We start from the raw sequence: 27,161 nt of genomic DNA on the forward strand, positions 1-27,161 counted from the left end.
GGCCTCACTTGCTGTCAGGGGGAGGTGACCGGGCACCCGCTCATGAAGTTGTGCTATTATACCAGACAGTGTGTGTGAAGCAATTTGTACCGAGCGGGTGTACACTACGTAGTTATATGTTGATTATTGTGTCGCTCGTCATTCCTTCCACACTTTTTTTTTTTAAGATTTTTTTTTTTTCCTAATTTATTTGACAGACAGAGCTCACAGGTAGGCAGAGAGGCAGGCAGAGAGAGACGAGGAAGCAGGCCCCCTGCTGAGCAGAGAGCCTGTCGTGGGGCTCGATCCCAGGACCCTGGGATCATGACCTGAGCCAAAGGCAGAGGCTTTAACCCACTGAGCCACCCAGGCTCCCCACCCACACACACACATTTTTATTAAACAACTGTTTTGTGCCAAACTAGTTACTAGGAAACATGGTCCCCGTTCTTCAGGAACTTAGAGCCCATTAAATGACATGGATGTTTAAAAAAAAAAAAAAAATCTAGGTGTTCTTACAGACTGTACTGTATGCTCTGATGGACAGTTAAAAGTGTGTGAGTTTGTATTCTTCAGTCAGGGGCCATACCCTCAGATGCCTTAAGAGTAAGGGAAATGGAATGGGTGAAGCGGCCCACAGTGGGGGGCGAGAGGGGGGAGTGACATGCTGGACTAGGCCCTCAGATTCACAGTGTTTGAAGACACTGAGCTGTCTTCAGACAAAACACACACATAACAGCATCACTGAAACTGTGGGGAAGTGGGCTAGATTTGCTTTTTTTGGAAAGTTCCTTCTGAGAACTGCTCTGGGAAGCAGGCAGGGTCCAGTGGGGAGGGGCCACAGGGACCTGTTACTCAAGGGAAGAACGAGGGTAAGGCCACGGGCACGAGGAGGAGAGAGCTGGAGTCCAGTGACTTGAACCAAGAGGGGAAGCAGATGAATGTTTCAGAGTATGTTTCGAAAGGTAAAGTCTGTGTGCATGGAAAGAGGGATCATTTGATGTGATTCTACCACTGTGCCTTACTCAGCGTCTATGGTACTGAGTCCCAGCACAGCCGGTTAACAGTGCTGAGCTAGTACTCGTGGAGCTCACGTCTCTTGTGGGCTGTTGTGAAACAAATCTAGTAAAAGTTTAAGAATAAGATAGGAAGCGATTCCTAAGGTAAACGACTGTCTAGTGGGACAGGATTCTAGAAAACGGTCTTTGTTGTAAAGAAATCAACCCTCCTAAAAAACCCGAACTAATTCTTGTGGGCTCAAATTAGGGGTGAGACCCTGTCCGTAAGGTATGTCTTACACATGGCAAATACACATGGTAACTAAGTTCAGCCTGAATTCAGCTACGATTCAAGTCAGACCCCTAATTATCCTGAGTTGATGTTGGAGGGCGCAGCTTGAGGCTGGGACATGTGCAGTAGTCTCCCTGCTGAACTTGACCGTCCCTCTCCAAGCAAACCCTAGTTGCCATATGGCACAGATGGACCGTGTTTGCATATGTGGAGGTTTTTCTCTCCCTCTATGTATCTGTGTATATATAAGTATATACTTTTTCTTTTTTTTAACAGGTGGTAACAAACAGGGATACACAAGAAACTCTCCTGTGCATGGCCTGTGTATTTGAAGTTTCAAATAGTGAACATGGAGCACAACATCATATTTACAGGCTTGTAAAGGACTGAACATGGTTATTTATATATATAGATATCTGTATATACACACACACACATACACATACGTGCACACACACACACACACTCTCCATTATTGAATGACTGACTGTAAACCTCACCACACAGGGGGGTGCCCTGGCCCTGAGGTCACCCTGACTTTTCTAAATCCTGTTTGAGTGAAGTCATTATTTTTTTTTTCATGTGTTCATACTATCATTGTAGCTGTGAAGTTCTGGTACAGTTGTAAAAAGAGAAATCTGAGTGGTTTCTGTGTGTTCTTCACATCCGCAGCCCACAATTCCTCGGGAAAGGTGAACCTTAAGAACCCAGGTCTCTGTCTGCAGAGACCTGTCTCTAATTGTGGTAGGAAAAAAAAAATTGAGACAGAACATTTGCCATGGGGCATTTACAGCCTTTATACAAATGTATTTAGTTCTGGTTTTGTTTTGTTCTTTCCAACATAAAATTCTTGTTTTAAGATACAAGTAAAATTAATCTTTAAATATAAATGTAAATTAGTACACAAAACTAAGAATCTTTAGACTTATCTTTGTAACTAATTAGGGTGGAAGTTATGAAAGAATGTAATTCACTAAATTATTTTTTAAATGAAACTTTTCTTTTTGAAGCCAAATGTTAAAATATAGCCTTAAATGCTTGGTAGAAATATTCTAATGAGACAAATTTGTACTTTTTTTTTTTTTCTCAAGGTGAAAACTAATCTCTTAATCCATTAAACTCTTGAACAGGTATTACAAAGGAAGAAAACTTCACCCCTTATCCTTAACATATATAGTATATTTAAAAAATATAAAACTGTATTGTACTAATGTGATGATTATTTAATGAAGAAAAGAAAAGGATGGCTCTTTTTGCAATAAGTAGATAAATACTGAAAACCTAAACGTACAAATGTTTATAGTCTTGTGTGTGCAGTTATATTTTATATGGACAACCAAATTTTTTACCAAGATGAGTAAATATTTGAATCACTGAAATTCAATAACAAAAATTGAAAATTGGCATGAATACTGCACTGTGAGCTGCAAAGTAGAGAAAAATCCTGTGGCTGGGAGAAATTTCACCAACCAAACAAGAAAAAGGCTCATCAGTTTTGGCATCTCTGCTCCCCAGAAAATTGCAAGCATCCTTTCCAGCCTGTGGATAAATTCTTTCTGGTGAACCAGTGTGCATAGTAACCTGCCATAATGTGTGTGTCCGTGTGTGTTTGTGTATACATCCACACATATACACATACAGTATCAGACATATTTATTGAACATCTTTTTAATTCACCGGTTTGCTAGGTGCTGATACGTACGTGTACACGTATATTTCAGTCTGTGTCCCTAGATCTAGATAGATACCTTCTCAAAGGACATCTGTTTCTCAGCATCTCTCGATAGTCACAGTACTTGTTTGACTGAGGTTGGAGAGGCCCAGCGTTCTCTCTGACTTTTTGTTTTCCAAACAGACTCATCGGGAGGTTCTCCTCCCAGGAGAAATTCAACTTTCCAACCCAGATATTCCAAAGCATTGCCCAGGCAGAGTTGGTTCGAAATGGCCGTGTGTCTTGGGTTATTTCCGTAAGTGCTTCACTGGGAAGGAGACAGGGTTACACTCCCCAGCTTCCCAGAGGAACGTGACATTCTTAACAATCACCAGGAATAGATTTCACACAATAGAACGTGAAGGAAGTTTTGTAAGTTGTGAAACCTGTCGTGGCTTTTTCATCAAGCCAGCAAAGAAATACCTTGTTCTTTCACATCCTAGTACCTTATCCGTTTCCCTGTCCCACCACCTGCTCTGATCCTGCTTGGATATTGGTTAGAGGGTCTGGTGTGGCTCGCTTGTGGCCAACAAGCCACTGGACCAAGCCTGATTTCTCCAAGACTCATGCCACCGGTTCCTGGGCAGACCAGTGAAAAAAGTGCAAAACTTCTCCCATTTGGAATGCACACCTCTCATATAAACCAGCAGGCTGATGTCTGTCTTCCCTCCGTGAAAAAACTACCATTTATTCTCTGATTCTAAGGGGCCTTTGAAGGATTGCCCTAGTGGTCTGCCCTTTCATCTGGCCTTCCGTGCAGACACCGAAGCTTCTGCCCTAGTCATCATACTTAATGACTTCTCTTGGGCAGCCCTCCTAGAAATGTTCCTTTTGCTTCTGTCTCCCACATCTTTCCTCAGTGGAAACCCCACTGTCCCAGAGCCAGGACCCTATGAAGGGGGGGTAAAGGATCTTCTATGTCCAGAGCCAGCCCAGAACTTCAGCGAGAGGAGTATCTGATTCCCATTCCCGCACAGGAATGGGGCTCTTCTGTCTGCCAGGAGGCCTCTTAGGATTTACTTTTCAAAGCACAAATAGACCCCAGAAGAGCAGCCGGAGGGTGGTTCTGCTGGCTGAGGGAAGGGCACCCCCCAGCCTGCTGAGCTCCTGGAGGCAGGCTGTGCCCTCCTCCCCCAGATGCCTTCGGAGCTGAGTTAGGGGCATTTGCATGAACAACCCGGAGGGTAGCTTTTTGCTCTTAAAAACATTTCTAGGAGCCTTAAAATTTTTCTTCTCATCTTGTTCTCCTAAAACTTTCTCTAGGGCAGATATTTTCCCTATCTTAACCACGGATCCAGTTACCCAAACCCTTGGCCATCTCTGTCTCTGCCAAGTTAGGTGCTGGGGTGGGGTTTCTGAGGCGGTGCCTCATGCACGTCTGTCTGTAGTCTTTCATCCTTTGTCGTAGTCTTCTCCCTTGAGCTGGCAAGCTTCCCCAACCATAAAAAACCTTTCCAGGCCCCTGTCCTTACTGCTTTCTTTTGGGTACCAGGTCTCCTGTTGACCCTGCATCACCAGCCTTGAGTCAGGGGCATCTCATTCTTCCCTGGGGAGCATGGAGGCCCATCTCTCACAGTCACCCAGGAGGGAGCTGAAAAACTGGACTCTGGTCTGTGGGCATTCGTTTCCATCTTAGCAAGAGCCTTAAAATGACTGTCAGGACTTCTCCAGAACAGGTTCCAGAATTCCAGAAGGTCTGTGTTACTCTTCAGTCAGGGGCTCTCAGCTTTGAAGTATCAAAGTTGGCAATTTGAGAACAGTTCTTTGTCCTGCACCGTGTCCCTGGCCTTCCCCATGCCCTCCCTGCTATCGCCACGACCCAGACTATCTCCAGACATCGCCACACGTTCCGTGGAGCCCAGTACAACCCCCAGTGGAGAACCCCTGCCCTAGATCCTGCAGGTCACAAATAACATATTGGAGATCTTCTTTTTCCCTTCCAATCTCACCCCGAGAAAGCTGCTGTCCCAGGAACTTTGTTTCAGGTCATGAAGAGGCAGGTAGGAAGGTTCCTCAAATGACATTACATCCAGGTTTCTTCCCCTTCAGGGCATCTCCCACCGCAGAGTCTGTCTTGCTACAAAGGCTTCCTTCATTCATCACTGGGGATGTTGGAAATAGCGGGTCACCCCCATCCCCATGATCAGCTTGGACCTCTGTAAGGTGCATCTGTGATCTGATCTTCATTCCTCAGTTTACCAGCTTTAAAAGACATCCCAGCTGTGTTCATTTTTCTTTTAAGCGTTTGGGTCTCAAGATTGAAGCTTTCCTCATTTCGGTAAGCTTCCTCTGGTCTTCTGCTTTCAGTGCTGTTTTTAGAATTTATGGAAGCCTTTGGAACACTGCATCTTTAAGGTTGGAGGAGAGAGGGACTGATTTTGGAAACAGAGATTTTTTTCCTTACTGAGCTAAAAGAGAGAACAACCTACTCTCTCCTTCATTTAGCAGATGAGAAAGTTGAGACCCAGAGGGGAAGTGACTTGCCCAGAGTCAGTCACCCAGCTGGTTAGTGACGGAATCAGGGTGCGGCCCTAGCACCTCGCCACTTAATCCTTGGCCTCTTCCAGTAAAGGTGGTTCCTCTTCGGTGCTCATGCCTCAGTGATCCCTACGAAGATGTGCATAGGCTCAGTGCAGAAGACAGAGGGGGACTAAGAACCACCCCCTCAGCCAGAGCACGGCATCGACCCGATGCTGACGCCGCTTCCCCCACGGAGCCTCTGGTCTGATTGGAGCTACACGAGGCAGCCACAAGCAGATACAAAAGCTGATGAGCCTTTTCGCTTACCCTGAGGATAATTCACCTGCCACAGAATCTCGAGTCTAATTTTTACCTGCTACGCAACCCAGCCGCCATGTCCCACACTCAGACCAGCCAAAAAGCAGCCCCTGTTCCCAGCACTTGGTGTTAAAAGTCCCCAGGTGACTTTAACCCAAGTCTTCTCTAGGTCTCGATACTGTAGTGGCTTTAGCAGTCTGTTTTTTGTACAACCTTAAATTATTTAAACCGGCTGAGATGACAGTCAGTCTTAAAAACCAGGTACATAGGATCTGTCTAAGTTCGTGTATGCTCTGTCTGGTACACTACACCTGTCCTCACGAAGGGTAGAACCGATCCCGTGCGTTGGCGTTCGCACCTGTGACAGCGAGAGCATATGTCTGCATTGCTTCTTTCTTTCTGTTGACGTTTCTGTGGCAAAGCCCTGCACGTGTCATTTCTGAAAAGCCTTAAATCTTTGAGACATTGTGTGTAGGGTGTGCAGTGCCGAAGGCTGCCTCGGAACTGTGAGCCCTTTTGTAAGCTGGAAGCATTTCTCTTACTACTGTTCCTTTTTTTAGGAGTTTTAAATTCAGAGCTGCCAAAGCGTTCCAGTAAGCAGTGCCTTAGTGATACCTAGTCATCCCCAGCCCTCCGCATCCATTCACAAATTGGCCCCGTATTTGAAACCACACAGGCAAAAATTGTTCGCATTTCTCTTTCGTAAGCCCATTTTTTCTCCAGTTCTAGAGGACACTGACCACTTGGTCTAAAATCGGAAACTGAACACGAGGTGGTTCTTCGACCGCACTCTCAAATGTATATACCAAAACGGAAGGTTTTCCAACTTCATAGTTTACTCTGAGAAGCAAATTGTACTTTTAAAGTTGCCTTTTAAATTCACGACCAAATACTTAGCTATTTATGAATCTTCTGCGCTCTAGCATGGAAGTGCCTTTGGTTTGAGATTCCAGCTTAGAAAAGTGCTGCCATATAACGATAATTTGTAGAGAGACCAAAAATATTCTGAGATCACCGTAATGCCTTTGGTTTACCAGGATGAGTAACCAACTACAGGCCTCTGTCCACAAGGGCGCGACGCGGACCCTGCCTGCCGCCACCACCGTCCCACAGTAGCCGCAGCAGGAGGGACCCCAGGAACTGTTGTGTGTGTGTGTGTGTGTGTGTGTGTGTGTCCGCGACCCCGGCCGTCCTCTCCGCCTATCACCCGGCCCGGCGTCCGCGCAAGGGGACTGCCACACAGACGACAGACTTGCGGCCGGAGGACAGATCTGTCCTTCCCCTCGTGTGCGTGTGCAGTCTCTGTGGAGGCTTTCTTTTCCATTCCGACGACAGTGCGCACTTCTCTGGTCTACGCAGTGACACCACTCTGGAAGTTGGAAGCCTCGAACCGAGATGAGAGTGCAGAACAAAAATGAGTTAGGGTCATTACAATTGAAGTGTTCTTCTTACAGCGAAAATGTTGACTCTGAGTGTTGTGTACGAATGTGCGATGAGAAACTTCCAAAGAGCACCATTCACAATTTGGCATTTTCAAAGAATGTTCCAGCCCTCAAAAGGGCAACCCTTTCGAGTCCGTGTCGGCTTTTATCAAAACCTTGTATAGATCGGGAAAACTGATAGAGGTAAGGAAGAGGCGTGGAAAGGACCAGAAGGCAAAAACACCAGCCAAACAAAAGCCAGGAGGAGAAAAAAAAAAAAAAATGTTCTTTACCCATATAGACTTCCAAATGACATCAGACATCTTTGAAAGTTAGCCTCTGAACTCATAATGCGTATGTTCTTTTGCTCCCTGGTGTCTTTAAGATTACCCTGTCTGGGCTCTGAAATTTCAGGAGTGATTTCTATCCACACCAAGTTGTGAGTATTTATAGAAATTTCTACAAGGGGAAAAAAAAAACCTGTCAAATGATGAAAAGTAAAATGAGCTAACGCGAGCGCTCGTCAGCCGCTTGAGTTCGGCCCTCCCTGTCCATACTTGTGTCACCCCTGGAAAGAAACTCATCAAATGCTTGTTTTCCTGCTTCTCTTTTCAACTGTTACTGCGCTTTGTTGGTTTGGCAATAGTTTTCTGTCATAAACTCATTGCTTCTGTTGTGAAGAGTGAAAGTCTTGTGTTTAAAATTTACCGCATTTGCAAGGATCGTTCCGCTGAAGTCATGCACCATTAACTAAGATGAAATATTGGTATTTATTGTCCTACTTCCTAAGGCTGTAGCTTGTTTTATTCTTTGTGAATTTGCAGTGAGTCGGTCATACACCACACTACATCGTTTTAGTTTGTTTGAAATGGCAGTTACGTTCCCTCTGTTCCTCATTAAATGGGGTCAGATTCCAGGCGATGCCAACCTCAGGTAGGCTCTTTTGTCTGCCTTCCATGATGAGATGGTTTTCCCTTCCCCTGTCTCTGAGAGAGGCTGACAAAATCTAGGTGTAAATCAATGGGAAACCGGTCTCTTATTTTATTACTACTACTATTATTATTATTATTTTGGATCAGTCATTTTCTGTGATTAGTTTGACTATGTAAATTAGATATTAACTGCACTTCTTAAAAAAAAAATACATCTCCCTGTTACCTCCTTGAAAGATTCACTTCTGTAGGCCTTTGTCGATAGGCTCTAGCCTGCAGATAAGGAAAAAAAAAAAAAAAAGAAAGAAAGAAAGAAAGAAAGAAAGAAAACAAAAACAGTACGTGCCTGAAAAACAACAAAAAAAAATTTTGTAACATTTAAAAAAAGAAACCCGAATAGCCTTTAATTCTTTAATATGCTTAAATTTTATGTAAATTGGTTTTGCCACATGTGTTTGTTCACGTTCTAAATGACTTTAATGGGATTCTCACAGTCGGTGTCTTTGTGTCCCGTGTATACTATGGGCTTGTGATGTAAGCGCTTCATCTGGTCAGTGGTCGCTTTGATATTGTACTGCAGCTGGGAGGGAGCTCCAGAACGGGCCCCTGGGTGATAAGGTTCCTCTCGATAGATTGGAGAGATGGGGGTGGGGGGCAAATTCTCACACATGTTTTCTTAAACTATTTGCAGAAACTTTCAAAAAGGCATTTGGTTAAACCTCTTGGCAGTACAGTATTCTTGTATTTGTTAATGTCTGTGTTTAGGTACTGGTACCATTTTGTTTAAAAATGTTCTAAGTGTTGGCTTTAAAGTGAATTTATCTTTAGTATGATAGTTATATGAAAATTATAGGGTTTGTGTGCAGAGAATTTTTTTATAAAGTGCTTTGTAAAAAAAAAAAAAATGTATTCTAGCTTTCGCGGTACATATGTGTGATAACTTTAATATCCATGACAGTTAAGTGCAATTATTTCATCACTCTAAAAATGCTATTTTTGTGTCAGTTCCTGCAGGTGTTTTCATGTCTTTGCAAAGTGACACATTTTGATGCCTTCTTGATAAAGTGGTAGACATTTTGTAGCTTTCTAGAAACTTTGTATTCATACGGTATCAATGAAAAATAAAGAAAATGAAAGTGTGGGTTACCTTTTTTATCTGCAGAAGTGTCTGTTGTTGAAAATGACATGTGATTGTGCTTGTGGAGGAACTGTGGGGTTCATGATTTGGGTGAGTGTGGCACGCGGCACAGCCCTCCGTAAGAAAGCCTTTGGTTCATTAGGTGTTTACTGTGTGGTGGGCACTGGGCAGGTGTGTTGATACAATGTGGATATATTGTTTCCTTTCATTCTTACCTTAGTTCCAAAGTCAGTGAGGTTATTATCCCCACCCCACGCTCAGAAAAGATGGATCAGTCCGCAGTCATGACTGGTGAGTGGTGGAGCCTTAAATAGGTCACCCTGATGCTCAGGCCTGGACTCTCCCCTCCCCCCTAACCTCCCTCCCCTGCCTTGCACACCCCCCCACACACTGTAAGCTCTCCCCTGCCCCATGGGTTTATTTGAAATCTAAGGTAAAGCATGCTTCAAATCCCAAGAGTCCCTCACTGGTGGGAGTGGGAACAGAGAAGAAATAATACCCCATCTCCTTTGAAAAGAGCCATTTTCAGCATCCTGCAAGTCAAGAGGAATGCTGTTATCCACTGAGTTGGAAGGAGCTAACTATGGAACTCTCTGTTGAGGCCCTAATGTGTGCCGAGCACTGTTAGAGTCACTATTTTACCCAAATCATGTTCTCTTGAATAAAGGAGTCATTTCCTGTTTTTCAATAAAGAAATTGAGGCCCGAGAAGCTGAGCCCTTGTTAAAGTCATGAAACCTAGTGACAGGAATCCAGAGCTGGAAACGCCTCCTGCCCTGCGGTTCTAGCTCCACCACTGGCTCTGTGCCACCTCTTGCCCTGCCCCTCCTCCTCCAAAACAAGGTGCTCTGATACATTAAAAACATCTTTTGTTCGCGCCTGTGGTTCCAGTCAGCTTAAGTTCAGCAAAGATGGAGACACATTTGGTAAATATCACTGAGTAAAGGGATTTAAAGAGCAAAGGGCAGGATAAATAAAGGCCTCTAGTAAGTTGAGGTGTCAGGCAACTTTGCTGTGAACCCCTGATCATCTCTGTCTGCCTTGCTGTTGGCAGTAGACTAATCAACATAGCTACTACTTACGGAAAGCCAAATTAGCTGCGTTGTTAAGTCATCAGTAAGCAACTGATAAAATTCCAATTAAAACAAAACAAAACAATGTGTAAGCCTGTGAAGCCTTAGGGGTATTGAAACTACCTTTAAAGACACTTTTGTTCTGTTTAATATCCTATATGTCAGATGTAGCTAGGTTGTTTTAACTAGCAAATTGGCTGCCAGCAACCTGACTGCCCCCCCCTTTTTTTTATTTAAAGTAAACATTCTCCTATTTGCTTTGGCTCCCAAGATGCTCAGACTTTTTTAAGTTGTGTTCTGTGCTGATAAGGAACCAACTAGAATGTAAAGGCATAGAAAGGTTGAAAACAAAGGATGAAAAATATACTGTAAAACAAAAGCTGATGTAGCTATATTCTTTTCACACCAGTATAGCTTGAGGAAAAAATTGTTACTGGAGTTCATGGGGATTATTTCAAGGTGATACAAGTTTTAATCACCTAGGAAAAATAGAGACTTTAAACTTGTATGCACCTAATAACAGTTTCAAACTTATAAAGTGAAATTTGAAATTCCACAGAAGGAAGTTTTTGAAAACTAAACTCATTGGGTTATTTATAGATAAAGCAGACCTAACACACAAACACAGGTCAGAGATAGGGGATTTGAACAGCATAATTTAATGTGCCATTCTAGTTTATAAAATACAGAGTAATGAACACAGCAATCGGGAGCCTATGCATTATTCCCAAGCACGCACTGAATTTTTATGAAAACTGAGTGCATTCAAGGCCAGGGGTTTTGAAATTATAGTCTGTGGGCCAAATCTGGCCTGCTGTTTCTTTTGCACTTAGTTTTATTAAAACACACTTCTAGCCCCTGCTGTTTACTTGGTGTCATGGCTGCTTTCAAGCTACAGTGACACAGTTGATTGGTTGTAACACCCTGTAGCTCACAAAGCCTGAAATAATGGCTACCTGGCTCTTCATAGTAAAAATGTTTTGCCAACTCCCATTCTAAGCCAAAAAGCCAAGGTCCTAAAAAGATGTCTTTGTTTCCTATTCCCCAGTGTGTAGGTTTTCTGGCAAGTGGCTATCTATTCCTTAGATGCCCTTTGTGGGATGCTCCTTTGTGGCATCATAGAATTCTTCCTCAAATATCCGAGCCTTCCCTTTGATCAGTGGGTTGTGGGTCTAAGAACAGGCTTAGATCTGGAAAGGATGAGTGATGGAGAGTGATTTTTCATTGCAGCAGCTGACATCTCACCTAATCTTGCTATTTTATGAACAATACAGTCAAGCAACACCTTTGATGGCTGCCCACATGTCTTGTCCCTATCTTGCCATGGTCCACTAGCCATCTTTACAGATCCCCGGCAGGGCCAGGCTTCTTGGTTTCCATCCGTTGCTGCCTCTTATAGTAACTACTGCTTTGCTTCTGACAGCTAATCACTGCCACTTGGTCTCTGCTGTGCCAGAATCTTCTCTCCATTCAAACAAGGAAACCCAGTTCTTTGTCAGTATCTCCTGCTATCAACCTTGGCCTGCAGGCTGCCACTGAGCTTCTTAGCAATGCTTATGCCCTATTCTCTAGAGCATTTACTATTTTAGTGAAAGGACTGTTTTCTTGGCCTTCTGGGGCACATAGAAAGTGGCAGATATTCTGATCTTAAATTATAACCACCATCCCATGCCCTCCACTCCCAATTGTTGCCTCTTTTAACTTCCTGAGCTCTCTCTGCCTCAGGACCAAGGCAGTTCTAGCACCTCTGCATTTCCTCTACACCATTGTTCCCTCCAACCTTTAAGGAACTGCCCAGCTGACCCAGGATCATCTCTAGATGTTCTTGCCAGGATATTAAATTCTGAATGGTAGAAGAGTGTGGCCTCTACCAATAAACCCCTTAACCTAGCCCAGTCTCATGTCCTCAAGATTCATTCCCAGGCATGTTCTGCCAGTTTCTCCAGGGAGGAAAAGCACAGACTAGCCAAATCCTGCACTCTTGGTGGTAAGCCATTTCCTCCCACATTACAGACCAAATTTCCCCCACTGGACGTGCTGAGGCTTTACTCTAGTGACTGATGAGGTGGGGCAGATCTTGAGGCGGCAAATACTTTATCTTTTGATGCATCCATTTCAGTTGAGCCCTTAACATGGTCTCCACGCAGGGTAGATTGCTGTCTCAGCAAGAGGGAGGGACTTAGTAGCCCTAAGGTTCGGAGGAATTGGGTTCAAAGCTCTCAGTGTTTCCAACCCGATGTCCCCACCCCATGTTTCAAGGGTGCTGCTACTTACTTTTAGGGCTTGACTGTAACACAGACTTGTGAAGGCTGTGAATTCAGCTTTATTTGTAATTTCTGGCTTGGTTTCCAGCAGTCTGTCGTCCAGCTGCATGAGCTAAGGATTTTTTCAAATGCTGCCAGGAAGATCTTTTACACAATGCCCTGAGTTGAGCGTGACATTTTCTTCTTTCTGTGCACTGATGGCACTTAGCAGTAATCAGCCTATTCCACAATTATAAGTTAATACCACCCTGCCATGCCAGGGCTTGCATGAGTTAGTGCTTCCCCTTCCTTGTAGGTCCAGTGCCAGTTTATCAGAGGTGCAGTCTTAGTTATTGTGGAGCTGCGACATTCCAGGGGACCAAATGTCTTAATTTAGGTTGCCCCACAAGTGGATCTTGAAAAAATTCTTAAGTGCAGTTTATTTGGGAGCCTTAGTAGACATTAAGATTAAATCTTAAAGATTTCACTAAATAAGATACAATGTTATGTTCGCTATGAAGATGAAATATTGTACTTTGGTATGTGCTGAACATAAACGTTCTTTTAAAATAAAACAAAAACGAGAAAACCACAAAGGAAAAAATATCCAGAGTCATCTTTCGGTAATTGATGGAACAAGCAGACAAATATCAGGGAACAGGTAGGGAAATTGAAGTCTTGATTATGTGGGTGTGCATATACACTCATCACAGCACTGTCATTCATAATTTTTCAGTCACATAGAGAACGGTATGAAAACCATGTTCTTGGCAAGTGAAGCAAGTGTCAATACATTTCAAAGGGTTGCTGCAGTATACAATATTCTCTGGCCACAGACAATTAAGTTAGAAATCAATATAAAAAGGATCTTTAGAAAAGCACCACATATTTGGGAATTATTAAACATTTCTAATTAACACATGAGAAAATTTAAGTCATGGAAATTAAGAAATACTTGAAACTATATAATAAAGTACCATCTAAATAATGTAGAAAGCAGAGCAATATATGGGGGGCATGTGACCAACATGCTTAGTTAGAAACATGCATATTAGAAAAGAAGGAAGATGGGGTGCCTGGGTGGCTCAGTTGGTTAAGCGTCTGCCTTTGGCTCAGGTCGTGATCCCAGGGTCCTGAGATGAAGTCCCATGTGAGACTCTTCTTAGTGGGGAGACTGCTCCATCCCTCTCCCTCTGCCTGCCACTCCCCCTGCTTATGCTCTCTCTCTGTCAAATAAATAAATAAAATATTTTTAAAAAGAAGAAAGACTAAAAACGAATGAGCTAGGCATTTATGAAGTTAAAAAAATGGAAGGAACTAATAAATATAAGGGCAAACTAATTAATGAGAAAACAAACATGATAGGGCTCAACAACATCAAAAGTTGGTTCTTCAAAAATACTAATAAAGGGGCGCCTGGGTGCTCAGTGGGTTAAACCTCTGCCTTCGGCTCAGGTCATGATCTCAGGGTCTTGAGATCAAGTCCCTCATGGCGGGGGGGGGGGGGTGTTTGTCTCTACGTGGGAGGGAGCCTGGTTCCCCTTCTCTGTCTGTCTCTCTGCCTACTTGTGACCTCTCTCTGTCAAATAAATAAATAAAATCTTTATAAAATATATTAATAAAGCCTCTAAGCCCTTAGCATGGTCAATAAGGAAAGGAGAGGGAGAAAGAACCAACCTAACAAAAAACAGTAACAACCATGAAAATGGGAACATCACTACAGTTCTTATAGATACCAAAAAAAGTGCAATGAAATAGATAAAAATATAAGGTCTATGCCAATAAATGTGTAAGGATAGATAAAAGTGATGAGTTCTTAGAAAACTAGAACTTATGCAAACTGCCTCACAAGAAGAAGAAATTCTGAAGAGAGTAGTCTTACAACCCTTAAAGAAAATGAAATACTGGTTCCCAACAGAAAACCCAGACCTAAATAGTTTACTAAGGAGCATTATCAAACTTCAAAGAAACGAAATCCTGCAGTCTTACACAAAATACTCCAGTGCATAGAACAAAGGATACTCTCTGGTCTTAGCTTAGGTCTTCTAGAAAGCAGAGCCTGAGGCAAGGATTAAGATACTAAAACTTTATTTGGGAAATGCAAACTCAGCAGAGTAGATGAGAGGAAGAAAAAGCAAGGGAAATCTTATAAGTGCAATGTGATGCATTCATGTATTACTGTCACTTATAATGAGTTGAAACAGACATACTAGATGATTCAACATGTGAGACTGTTGTGTGAATTTTACTGGAAAGGTTCTGGGAAGAGCAATATCTTGAAGTAGTCAGTGAGAGAGGGAAAAGGAAGTAATTTGGCTATCAGGTAACTGCCATCTCCCAATTCTCACTGGTCATCACCCTGTAGGGACACAACTGCATGGCCCTGTGGGTGGCATCATCTACCTCTTAGGAACTATTCAGGAATTCAGATCCTATATCTCACGGTCATGTTTCATTAAAGTCCAAAAGTGGAGGGGAAACCTGGCATGCGTGGGATGCCAGTCAAGGCAGGGAAAGGAGGCAGTCAAGGGTATATCTGACAAGGTCTATAAAGCTTGATTCTACATATACTCCCTAACTGATGTTATAAGCCTAGAATACCACCAAGAACAATATGAAGAAGGAAAATTTTAGGTTAATCTCACTTGGGAGCATAAAGTTGACAAAACATTATCAATTTTGAGTTTAACAATGTACCTAAAGCATAATGCATGATGACAAGGTGGGATTCATCCCAGGAATGCAATCCAGGAATGCATCCCAGGAATGTTGGTTTACCTTAGAAAATAACCCATGTGATTCACATCAACAGATCATCTCAATGGATGAAGATAGATGTGTCTGATAGAGTTCAGTGTCCATTCATAATTTTTTAAAAGCTTAGCAAATTAGGGCTAGAAGAAACCTTTCTGAACTGATGAAAGGGACCTATAACGTAATGAGCTAATGGCAGTAGCATTTTTTTTGATGTTGGGAATGAGGCAAAGATGCCTGTATCTACCACTTTCACTTGACATAGGAGGTTCTAGACAGTATAATAAGGCAAGAATAAGAAATACATAAGAAAGGAAATCTACTCTGCCATTATTCTTAAAAGATAAACTTGTACATACAGAAAATCCAAGAGAATATATAGATATATGACTAGAATTTGGGAGTAAGTTTAACATGTTGCTGGGTACAAAACAACGTATACCAAAAATAAATTGCATTTTTTTGTACAATAGTAAGAAATAGAAAAATTTAAATACACCAATTGCTTTAAAAACATGAAGTACTAAAGTATGAACCTAACAGAAGCCGTAGGAGCTCTTTATAGAGAAAATGATAAAAATGCTATTGGAAAGCTTTAAGGAAGACCTAAATAAATGAAGAGATCCAAATGTTCACGAACTGGAAGAAGCAATTGTGTAAAGCTGTCGGTTCCAACAAGTAAATCTATAGATTAAAGTCCAAGTAAAAATTCAATTCCCTCCACTGCCCCACTTAGGCGAATGGCAATGCAAGGGACAAAAATCGTTAGGAAACTTTCGAAGATAAGAACGAGTTAGAAGACTGTGCCACTAATCAATTAATTTTCTCTTATCTCCAAATCGATCTTCTCGGCCTTCTTTGTGAGTGTGCCACTGGACGCTAACACTTCTTCCTTCGCTCTGCCAATAGAGGGCGCTGGAGTTACCCGACAGTGGCAAGAAGGCGGTCCCTTTCTGGGCTCAGTCCTCCACCATTATTATTCAGCGCAGAACCCTAGCAGCCCTGGTGAAACAGACCCAGCTGGGCCCTTGGTCCACCCTCTCCCCCACTGCGGGCACTTCTGTAAGGCTTCAAGAGGCCATGTCTACAATGGCTCTGACTGTGCCCTCTGGCAACTATATCTGCTAAGTAGGCAGTTTCTACGACTAGCTCCATACCCAAGGGCAACGGTGAACCATTTTTGCATATCACTCTGGGCCATACCCCTGGTCAAGTTTCTTTGCAACCAAGCAGGCTGCATACACCCCAGACTTTGGTTGGAAAGGCGTGCGATTCTCCAAAGGTCTAGTTCCTTCTTTTTTCCCTCTTCCTCATCATGGAGGTAGTAGCTGCCTGCTACATCTGACTCGAAAACTTTGAGTCTTCCTTTACCCATTGTAGGGGTTAAGCACTTTCTTCTAGTTAACAGTTCTTTATATTACATGTTTCCCCTGTTAAACTAGCTGCTGTGATTTCTGTGTCCTGATTCTGCGACTGATGTAGGAAACTAACCCTACCAGGACATTGGCATTCATCATAAAGCCCTAAATAAAACTGTGTGCTAATAATGCAGGATTAGATACATTCACTAATGCAATAGAATTGGGAGATCGGAAAAAGATCTGAGCATCTATAAAGCCTGGATACGTGACAGAAATGGCACTGCAGATCAGTGGGGTTAAGAAGACACTATTCAATAAATGCTGATAGAAAAATTGCTTAACCATCGGGAAAGGTGAAAATGTATCATGACTTCACTGCACACCCTGAAATCAATTAAAGGTAAGTTAAAGATGTATATGAGAAAGGCAAAACTATAAAGTTTTTAGAAGCACACATAGAATATTTTCAAAACTTTGATTAGGCAAGAACTTTTTAAAAAAGAGTTTTTTAAAAAAGACCTAAAGGGGAAAAATTGATAGACTATAATTCATAAATTCTGTTAATTATATAGTGAAAATAACTGTCATAAACTATAAGATATTTGTAATATGTATGACAACAATACTAACATACAAATAATATACAAAGGACATCATGAATCAGTATGTAAAATAACCCAGTCAAAAATGGGGAAAGACTTGGTCTCTTCCTCCCCAAAGAAATCTGCATGGCTAATAAACATCTGGAAAGATATTCAACTCCATTATTAATAAGAAAATGCAAGTTAAAATAAGATTTTCCCAGCAGATTTAAAATTTTCAAATCTGATAATACCAAGTGTGGACAAAATATAGAGCAATGGAGCTTTCAGACATGCTCGTAGAAGTATAAATTGGTACAACCATTTTAGAAAACAACCCAGCATTACAACCCAACAAAACTGATACCTTGGTTTATAACAAATACTTTCAAAAGTGTTGCATGTAGCCCCATGAGTACAATCAGAAAAGTGAAGAAGGAGGGAGGAGGAGGAGGAAGAGGAAGAAATATGCAAATACCCAGCAACAGTAGAATTAAAAATGAATTATGGTTCATTGATACAATGGACCATGATATGAATAGAAAGGACACTTGAAAATATGGACCAGTATCTTACAGCCGGGAGACAGAGCCCACTGGCTGTGATTTGTTTGTTTCTTTACTTTTTCCCCAATTTTATTGAGATACAATTTACAATACAGTAAAATCCACTCATTTAAGGTGTAGAATGTGGTGCATTAGGACAACTATATATAGTTGTATAACCATCATCCCAAACAAGATATAGAACATAGCCCTCTGCAACCAATACCCTCCCCCACTCAGCCTCTGACCGACACAGATTTGCTTTCTCTCCCTGTACCATTGTCTTTTCTAAAATTTAAAGAATCATCCTGCATATAGTTCTTCACGTTTGATTCCTTTCACATAATGTCTTTTCACTCAAGAGTATATCCCATTGTTCTGGCATTTGCTATATTGGGTAATTTAGATTGTATGTATTAATGTAAATCGTGGAAGCTCTAAGTTCTTTTTTTTTTTTTTTCTAATAGGCATCATTTCATTTTGTTTTAATAAGTGCTTTCCTTGACTGGACTCTAACTTAAAGCTTTGTCATAGACAGCAACCCCCTGTCCCTCTTTTGCCTTTAGCTGAGATGCTCTGTAAGTGTGGTCCAGGAGTGGGCCAGACATGGAACCAGATAGAAAGGGGGGAATCCCCTCTCCCGCTCTTTCCCTTCCAGGACTCCCTCTCCTCCCTTTGGCAGCTGTAGCTGCTTCTATTCTCATAGGCCAAAAAGATAGTTCCTTTTCCACCAGAACCAACACTGGCCTGCATGACACAACCTGGGCCCGGCCTTGGCTAGAACTGGAAGAAACAGTGAGCTCACTTCCTCTAACTTCTCTCTCCCTCCATGGACTTCCCACCAAAATCTACCTGCTTCCCTTCACTCTCCAGTGCTTTCAGGACTTCCATTTTGTGTGATGTCCATCCAGTAAGATTTGGGGGAAATCATTATTGCAAACAGAAGGCTGAGTGATGTCCTAAGGGCAAATATCAAGAGGCTTTTTTTTTTTTTTTTTTTTTTTTTGGTAAGTAGGTTTTGAGCTTTTGCATGGGTTTCCCAGTCCTGCTGAGAAATCAAGATGCCATCCTGTGGCTTGGTAAAGAATGTCTGGCCCGGTTTCCATCAGCTGCCTCTGGATTTGGGGTCTCCTAGGAGTGGCGGTGGTGGGGGATGGAGGTTAATGATTACAGTATGCTTTAATATTTGATTTTTAAGAACTATCTATTAGAAAACAATGACAACTAATAAATGCAAAGACCTTGACTTCAATCTGCTCATCAATAGGCAGGAAAGAAAGATAGAAGGAAGGGGAAAGTATGCAAAAGGAAAGGATGGAAACAGGGAAGAGGGGAAGGGAAAGTAGGAGAAGCATGGAAGAAGGAGAAGGCGGGGCTGTGGGCGGAGTAGGGGGAAGGAGGAGGAGAGAGAAGGGAATGGTGTGGGCAAAGGACATACCAGGAGAGGAAGCAAGACTAAGAGCCTAGAATTATGAAGTAAACGACAGAACAAGGAAAAGGGGGTAGGAGGACATGTGGTTTGTAAAATGGTCTGATCTGTGAGAGACCTTTTGTGGCATGGGGCAGAATTTACCTCTCATCCAACGGGTAATGGGTACTCATTTCAGTTTATAACTGTCAAGACAGCATTCTGTCTAGGGCCTTTCTGTGCTCTAGAATGGCAGGGGAAATGCAGGGGAATGGATCCCTGTGGGTCATCTTCTCCAGGCTCCTGCATCAGGCACCTGATGCAGAGGCCTCTCACTCCAGTGTGGCCAATGGAAGGTTCTAGACAGAGGGGAAGCCAGGCCATCACTCCCCACTTTTCCATTTCAGGAAGAGCCTCAGCCATAGTTCCTCCATGGCTCCAGCTCTAAGGGACCCAGTGTTCTGTGCCCTCCCACCAACCCAGTACCAGCTTATTCCTTCATCCCTCCATCCGAATAGGGGGAGTCACTTCCTCTTCCTGTTGATTTTGTGCTTTAACTTCTCAGCACCTCTGCCACCTGTGAAATCAGTTCCCGGCCTCCAATTCCCTTTGTTGTAAATACTCGAAGTGGTTTCTATTTTCCTAGCCATCCCCTAACTAATACAGGAGACACATTTCCCCTCCACTGCTCTGGTTTCCATAGAGAGGGCTTTTCTAATCACTCGTGGTACCTTGCTCTACTCCTGACTTGTGTCCACGGAGGTATAGTGAATTCCCTGGTGAGTGGGTGACAGCAATAGCTTCTTTATCTCATTTGGGTGGGTCTCTGCTGGTGGAGTTTGAGGGTGGATTTGGACACACACTTCAGTTACAGGTAAGCTCTGTCCTACCATATAGACTGTTCTGTAATGATGTTGATATGTGACTCTCCATCTGTCCAGTTCCTGAATCTTAATGGGTCCCCAAGGCCAGGACAAGGTGTGCTCTAGTTTCCTGGCTTCCTCACACTCCAGCAGCGCACAGGGGAGAGAAGAGATGTGTGGCTGCCTGAGAGCCAAGAGAAACACCCCTCACCAGTCTGGCTTGCGGGGGGGATGGGGGGTGGAGGAGGAGGCCCTCTTCCCTCCTCTTCTCCCCAGACATGTTCTACTAAGTTTCCGGTCCTCAGAGACCTATTGAGACTATGCCATAGGGCCAGAAGTTCAATGTCAGGAGCAGGGAGTAATGAGGGGAAGCCACCTCCTGGGGCAGGGGACCGGTGCCGTGGGACAGGGCACTGCCCTCAAACGTAAAGGACACTTGGTGTAATGCTCTGGTTGTCGCCGTCTTGAAATCCTTAATACACTTTCAAACGTGGTGCCCTGCATTTCCACTGGCCCCCTCAGATGATAGAGCTGGTCCTGGTGCCACCCTCGTCTTTGGGGTGCACCTTTCAGAAGGGTGGGGCGAGTGCTGGAGGCCAAGCTCCTTGGGGATTTTTCCCGCGCGCCAAGCTGCGGGTCGCACGCTGGGAGTTTTCCAGATGGACAGCAGAGGGCAGTAAAGTGCCGCTTCCAGGCCTTCTCGCCGGGAAGGACGGGGATTGAAGTCCACGCTTCCGAAGGTTCGTGGGGCAGGTGGGCGGGCGACGCGACAGGGGTGCGAACTGCTGTTGGTTGGTTATCTGTTTTGTTTTGTTTTATTTAGTTTTTTCATTGAAAACCAGAAACTCTAGGCTCCCGAGCTCCACCCCCGGCAAGGCGGTGTGGGTGGGGCATGTGAATCGGAGCCGCTCCTCTTCCTGGGGAGTCCAAGCCCCCCACCATGGGGCTCCTGCTCACAGCCACGCTGTGGGGTCAGCCCAGGGCTCTCCCCCGGGTTGCCTCGAGTCCTCAGAGCGCGCCAGCAAGGGCTGACATTTCATCAGTCGGTCGCCCAAGGGAAACCGTCCGAAAATGTTAACGTGAGGTCACCTGCCCGCGGGGCAGCTGGGAAGTGAGGAGATGTAGGTGTGAACACTCATCTACCCGGTTTCAAAAAGGCAAACTCTTTTCCCAGTTCTTTCTGCCTCTACAAAAGAAGGGGCGGGGGGAAGGAACCTTTCCTTTGGCCTTTGCTTTGTCAGGTGGAAAGAAGTTCCCTGGGGCTGAGCCCCAGTGCTCGCTCCGCCCGGAGGCCAGCAAACAGGAAAACTCACTGAGGACTGTGACCTGGACTGCCTCTCCCACCAAACCAAAAAAGGACTGTTTAAACCTCTCCCCCACCCCACCCTTTTTTTGCGCAGTAAGCCGCCAGCCCTCCCTGCCCTCTGGAGAACCCCTGTTGTTCCAAGGAGGCTCATGGCCCTGATTCAGGACTAAGGAAAGCCTGGGCGCTCTTCCACATTCTGGAACAATTTCTAGCAGCTCCGTAGAGCTGGATTGCTGTGAGCAGCTTCCTCCGAGGACTCTGCAGCATTCTCTAGACGTGCGCCCTCTGGATTCCGAACCGGCTTTTACCCCTGACTCGCTGTGGGTCTTTGGTCAATTCCTTGCATTTCTCTGAACCGTATGGTCTCTGTCTGTGAGACAGAGGTGACGACATTGACCGTTATAGTGTGGTGAAAAGGAACTAGGGCAACAGATCCCCAGTGTTGGTGGGACCCACAAATGAGAGCTCCTACGTCCTTCTGGCTCTCTGTGCCCATAGCAAATTCTCTGCTCCAACCGAGGAAGCCTCTTCCTATGCCATTTACAAACTTTGTCCTGAGTCCTGTTTTCTGTAAGGCCTCTCAGAAGTTTCCAGAAGAAAAGTATACATTTTAAATTTACAAACAATGAAATAAGAAAACGCCTCTTTTGGTACCCATTTCCCTCTCTGTGGCCCTTTGAGTGAGGAGGGAGCCGCTCTGGCCCTGAGTCCCTCACAGAAAGAGAAGGCCCACTCTTGGCTCCCCACCCCCATCCCCAGGGGATGAAGTGGCCCCTGAGGTGACACCAGAGAAGCCAGAGCTGTTGCAAGCCCAAAAGCCACCTGTGTGATATGGAAAGGGGGGCCTTCCAGGTCCCCACAGCACAAGGACATAGAAGGGGGGTACCCCACACAGCCTACCCTCCAAAGACAAAGTTGGACCCTCACCTATTGAGCTGGGCTGTGGCCAAAGACCTTTCAGCAAAGGACTGCAGGTCCCTCATGGACATGTGTGGCTGAGGAAGGTTCTGGGCTGGCAGGATACCAGGAAGATCCCTCCTGCTCAGGTACCCCACCGAGCTGAACCAAACCTCTCTCTCCAACACAATCTTTGCACCTCTTCTTTCCTCTCATTCAACCAAAGGAAGAAAATCAAGGAGGTCACACCTCTGGACATCCCAAACTCCAGATCCAAACTCCAGCGCATACTTGTGGGAGAGCCCGGGATGTCTCAGAGCTCCGACGGGTAGATGACTGCCATGCCCTTACCATCTGATGTTTCTTGGGATGGTAAGTAAACGTGCGTATTTTAAAACTGGGAGCCAGATTTCAAAGGCACTGTGTGTGTGTTTTCACAATTAAACAACAACAAAAAAAAAATCAGCTACGTTTCGTGGATCCCAGCATAGCTATTTTGAAGGAGGGAGGAAAGCCAGATTTGTTAAAGTCATTACCACATTGAAACTTTAGAAGCTGCCTCCAGCCCGCGTCAGGGTGACGCTCGGTATGCAAATCAACAGGCAAATACAAATGTTATTAAAATATTATCACGAAAATGTAGATCAGCATCAACTGGATCCAAAACAAAAACATTGACAGGGGATTTATGCAGAGCAAGGCGGGTTGTTGGGACCAGAGGGAGCGAGGGTGTAGATAGTCTAGATGGGGAGGTGAGATATGTAAAGGACGGGGCTGGGTCTTGAATCATTAGCTCTCAAGCTATCATCTGTGAGTCTCTGTCGGTGGGTGGCCCCCGAGGGCTTGAGGTGGGGGGGGGCTGATGAGGTCAAATCCATGATGGGACATTAATGGGAACTGAATTTCCCAGGAGGAGAGTCTGCTGTTTTCACCACTACTAAAGGAGAATTTGAGAACTTGACCCTTGACTCTTCTCTTCCTGTTCTTTCTCATTAGGCTGCTTTCCCTTACCCCTTATGTTACCCATAACCCTCTTTGAGGCTCCCAGTGAGGTCTGAGCAGCACTCCGGCACAGGTCTGCCTTCCCAGCTCTCTGCTTCTGGACTCAGGAGACCCCCCGGCCTTGGTCATTGCATCCCCTCTCCCACCTAGGGCTGTCTCCTAGTATAGGGCGTCAGTGTCGTGTCCTCATACTATAGAACTCCAGGAAATCTTTATTTAAAGAAAAACAATCATGAAAATAGAGGTGGGGAGGGGTGCAGTGTCCTGGCTCTTGGTTGCTTTGGAGACAATTCGAACAGTGAGAAAGTGTAGGTGTAGACCCTCCCAGTTTGCTGGGAGGTCATGGCCAGTCATCACTGCCCAGGCTCAGCCTTTCCTCGATGGACTTTCTCTAAGAAGCCTCCCACCTGAAACCGTGGCTGCACCACCTCCTCGCTCTGCCCTTCGTGATCCCATCCAACACGGAAGGATCCTCCAGAGAATAATTTACAAGGCGACTCCCCTGCCAGGGGCTCTGGCAAGTCCTGGCCGGTGTCTGCCCGCTGGGGTGGGGGACCAGCCCTCCTGCAGCCGCCGCACACCTGCAGGCCCCCAAACTGTCCCCAGCCCCCCCCCTCCTGCAATCTCACGCTGCATCTCGCGTTCCAGCTCAGATGCAGGGGAGGGAGATCAGACGTAAAATTCTGGGGACTGAAAATTCCTCCCGCCAGGACATTCCCTACCCCCCTTTCCAATGAAGCAGAAATTTTAACTCTTCCGGGCAAATTTTCCAAGCTGAGTAATTCCCTATTACACACGAGAGTCCTGTTATTTGTGAACAGCATTTGAATGACTAACTGGCTCCCGTGGCTTTGAAAATGTATCTTTTAATAGGGGAACAGGGGCGATTAGAGATGACAAGTACCTGTGCAGGGTGATACCAGAGGCTGTTCTGAGCGGGCATTCCAAGGCTGCAAAGAGAACTTTCTTTACTAGGATGCAGAATGAGAGTGGCTTACTGGGTAGAGGGAACAAAGAACATACCTCCTCTTTGGGAATCACATGCTTGCCCACTTGGTGTGTTGGTCAGGGACCTGTCCTGTGATCCTCTGTGGTTGGCGAGTGTCGGTTAGAGAAACAGACCTAGGCTTTCAGGATGGAACAGGGATGCCAACAGAAAGAAAAGGTCTTGAAAGCACTCTCCGGACTCCTCCTCCCCTGATGGCTCTTGCCGCCCATCACCTTCCCATAGTAACGCCCAACAACCCCCACCTACTCCCCAAGTGCTCAATGTAGAAACCCTGAAACAGGGGCACCTGGGTGGCTCAGTTGCTTAAAGCGTCTGACTTTGGCTCAGGTTGTGATCTCAAGGTCCTGGGATTGAGTCCATGTCCAACTCCCAGCTCAGGGTTGGAGTCTGCTCCTCCCTCCGCCTCTGCTTCTACCCCTTTATTTAATAAATAAATAAAATATTTTTTTAAAAAATTCAAAAGAAACCCTGGAAAAGGTGAGCATCTTGGTGGTGCCAGAGGCCCTCCAGGATGGACACCTCCAAGCCCCTTGAAGTCCTGTGTCCCAGATGGGACTGCAAAGCCATAGTCAAAGAAAGGTACTCACCGCAGCCATAGAACTGAGCCAGAGACCAGGGCGATGATAGCACATCTGGGATCCCACTAGGCTCCGAGCTCAGCTCAGAGCAGGCAGTAACATGGTGTAGCTTAGTGGGTTCTCCAAACTGGCTGCATGAAAAGAATCACATGAAGGAGTTAGGTTTTTGGGGGGGGTGGGGGGGTGTTTTTTTTTTTTTTTAATCCTGATGCCCAGGCCACCCACACCCAGTACTCAATGATTCAGACTCTCTGGAAGTAGGACCCCCAGCAACAATCATTTTTCAAGCTTTTCAGGTGATTCTAAGGTGCAGCCAAATTTGCAGCCAGATTGGAGCAATGTCATGTGGCTGAGATGAGATGATTAGGAGACCCTGGGACCCAGCGGGGAGAGAAAAAGGTTTATCAGTTGGAAAAAGAATCATTCAAGCAGAAAAGACTCAATCCTTCCTTTCATATGAACATTGTGATGTCCTGTGGGGGTAGAAATATTTTTACTTCTTCCTTTGGAAGGGGGACTCTACAGCTTAACTAGCTTAGCTTTTGGGGGTAAACTTGACTTTGTAGTGATTATAAAATGTTTTTAAAAATTGGGGGAAATTTTCACATTTTGCACAGGAATTTCAAGAATAATATATAAAGCCCTTGTTGTATACTTGTTTTTAAAGATTTATTTATTAGAGAAAGAGAGAAGGGGGGGGTGCAGAGGGAGAGGGAGAGAGAGTCTGAGGCAGACTCCATGCTGGGAGCAGAGCCTGATGTGGGGCTCGATTTCACAACCCTGAGATCACGACCTGAGCCAAAACCAAGAGACAGATGCTTAACCGACTGTGCCACCCAGGAACCCCAGCCCTTGTATACTTTTATCTAGAAGCACTAATTGTTAATATTTTGTTATATTCATTCATATATATATATATATATATATATATATATATATATACACACACATATATATATGTATATACGTACATAATACACATCCCTACATATATACATGCACACATATACAATCCCCATGTGCATACACACAAATATGTGCATTGTATATATTTTTTCTGAACCATTTGAGAATTAGTCGCATATATTATACCCCTTCTCTACACACTGTGCACCTTTAGACTTAATACTGCAGTGTATCTTTCCCAAGAACATGGATATTATTATCTTATATAAACACGGCATAATGATAAAAATCAGGAAATGTGACATCACTACATTACTATAATATATAATCCATGTTGCAATATGGTCAGTTGTTTTAATAATGGCTTTTAAAGATTTTTTTTTTGCCCATTCAGGGTCCACTCTAAAATCACACATTACATTTGTTTATAGCTTTGACTTCCTGGTAGGGGAGAGAGAGATTTACATTAAAAATTTCTTACTGTAGGGACACCTGGGTGGCTCAGTTGGTTAAGTCAATGCCTCCGGCTCAGGTCATGATCCCAGGGTCCTGGGACTGAGTCCCTCATCTGAGCAGGCTGAGCAGGGAGCCTACTTCTCTCTCCACCTCTGCCTGATGCTCTGCCTGCTTGTGCGCTCTCTCTCTCTCTGACAAATAAATAAGATCTTTAAAAAATTTTTCTTACTGTATAATATAACAAGTAACATAAGAGAGATGTCATCTGATCTTACACAAATTATTTTTCATCCCCCAAATTCATAAACTAAAAGTTTTATTAAAAGTCTCCTCAAAAGTGGGGCACCTGAGAGGCAAGGTTAGTTAAGTGTCCAACTCTTGGTTTGGGGTCATGGGATCGAACCCTGCAGCAGGCTCTACATTCGGTGTGAAATCTGCTTGGGATTCTCTTTCTCTCTCTCCCTCTACCCCTTCCCCTACTCTCTCTAAAATAAATAAGTAAATTTTTTAAAAAATATTTTATTTATTTATTTGACAGAGAGACAGAGAGAGATCACAAGCAGGCAGAGAGGCAGGCAGGGGGTGGGGAGCAGGACCCCACTGAGCAGAGAGCCCAATACGGGGCTCGATCCCAGGACCCTGAGATTATGATCTGAGCTGAAGGCAGAGGCTTTACCCACTGAGCCACCCAGGTGCCCCTAAATAAGTAAATCTTAAAAAAAAATTTTCCTCAAATGTTAAGAATGAAAAACTTTCTCATAATCTTTCAAACATTTACATCTCAAAGAACTCACAACATATTATCACTTTTAACCTTTTTTCCTCATAGCATGAATACAATATTGTTGTTTAAGGGAAATCTCTCACCATATCTATGTGACACAGGAAACATTATTTGTGGTGATGTCTTCTCAAGAGGTCACCAAGAAAT

General features: G+C 44.2%; 1 protein-coding gene across 8 annotated transcripts in view; it reads left to right on the forward strand.

The window, feature by feature from the left end:
* Window positions 1-9,257, forward strand: part of TEAD1 (TEA domain transcription factor 1) — a 260,592-nt gene extending 251,335 nt beyond the window's left edge. For all 8 annotated transcript variants that reach the window (XM_044258859.1, XM_044258860.1, XM_044258861.1 and 5 more), the window contains one exon: window positions 1,546-9,257. In XM_044258859.1, the coding sequence (XP_044114794.1) occupies window positions 1,546-1,659 (114 nt within the window). In that variant the 3' untranslated portion in view covers window positions 1,660-9,257. The remainder of the gene's footprint in view (window positions 1-1,545) is intronic.
* Window positions 9,258-27,161: the final 17,904 nt, after the last annotated feature.

The sequence above is a fragment of the Neovison vison genome, chromosome 7 (genome assembly GCF_020171115.1).
Source record: "Neovison vison isolate M4711 chromosome 7, ASM_NN_V1, whole genome shotgun sequence".
Taxonomy (NCBI): Eukaryota; Metazoa; Chordata; class Mammalia; order Carnivora; family Mustelidae; genus Neogale; species Neogale vison.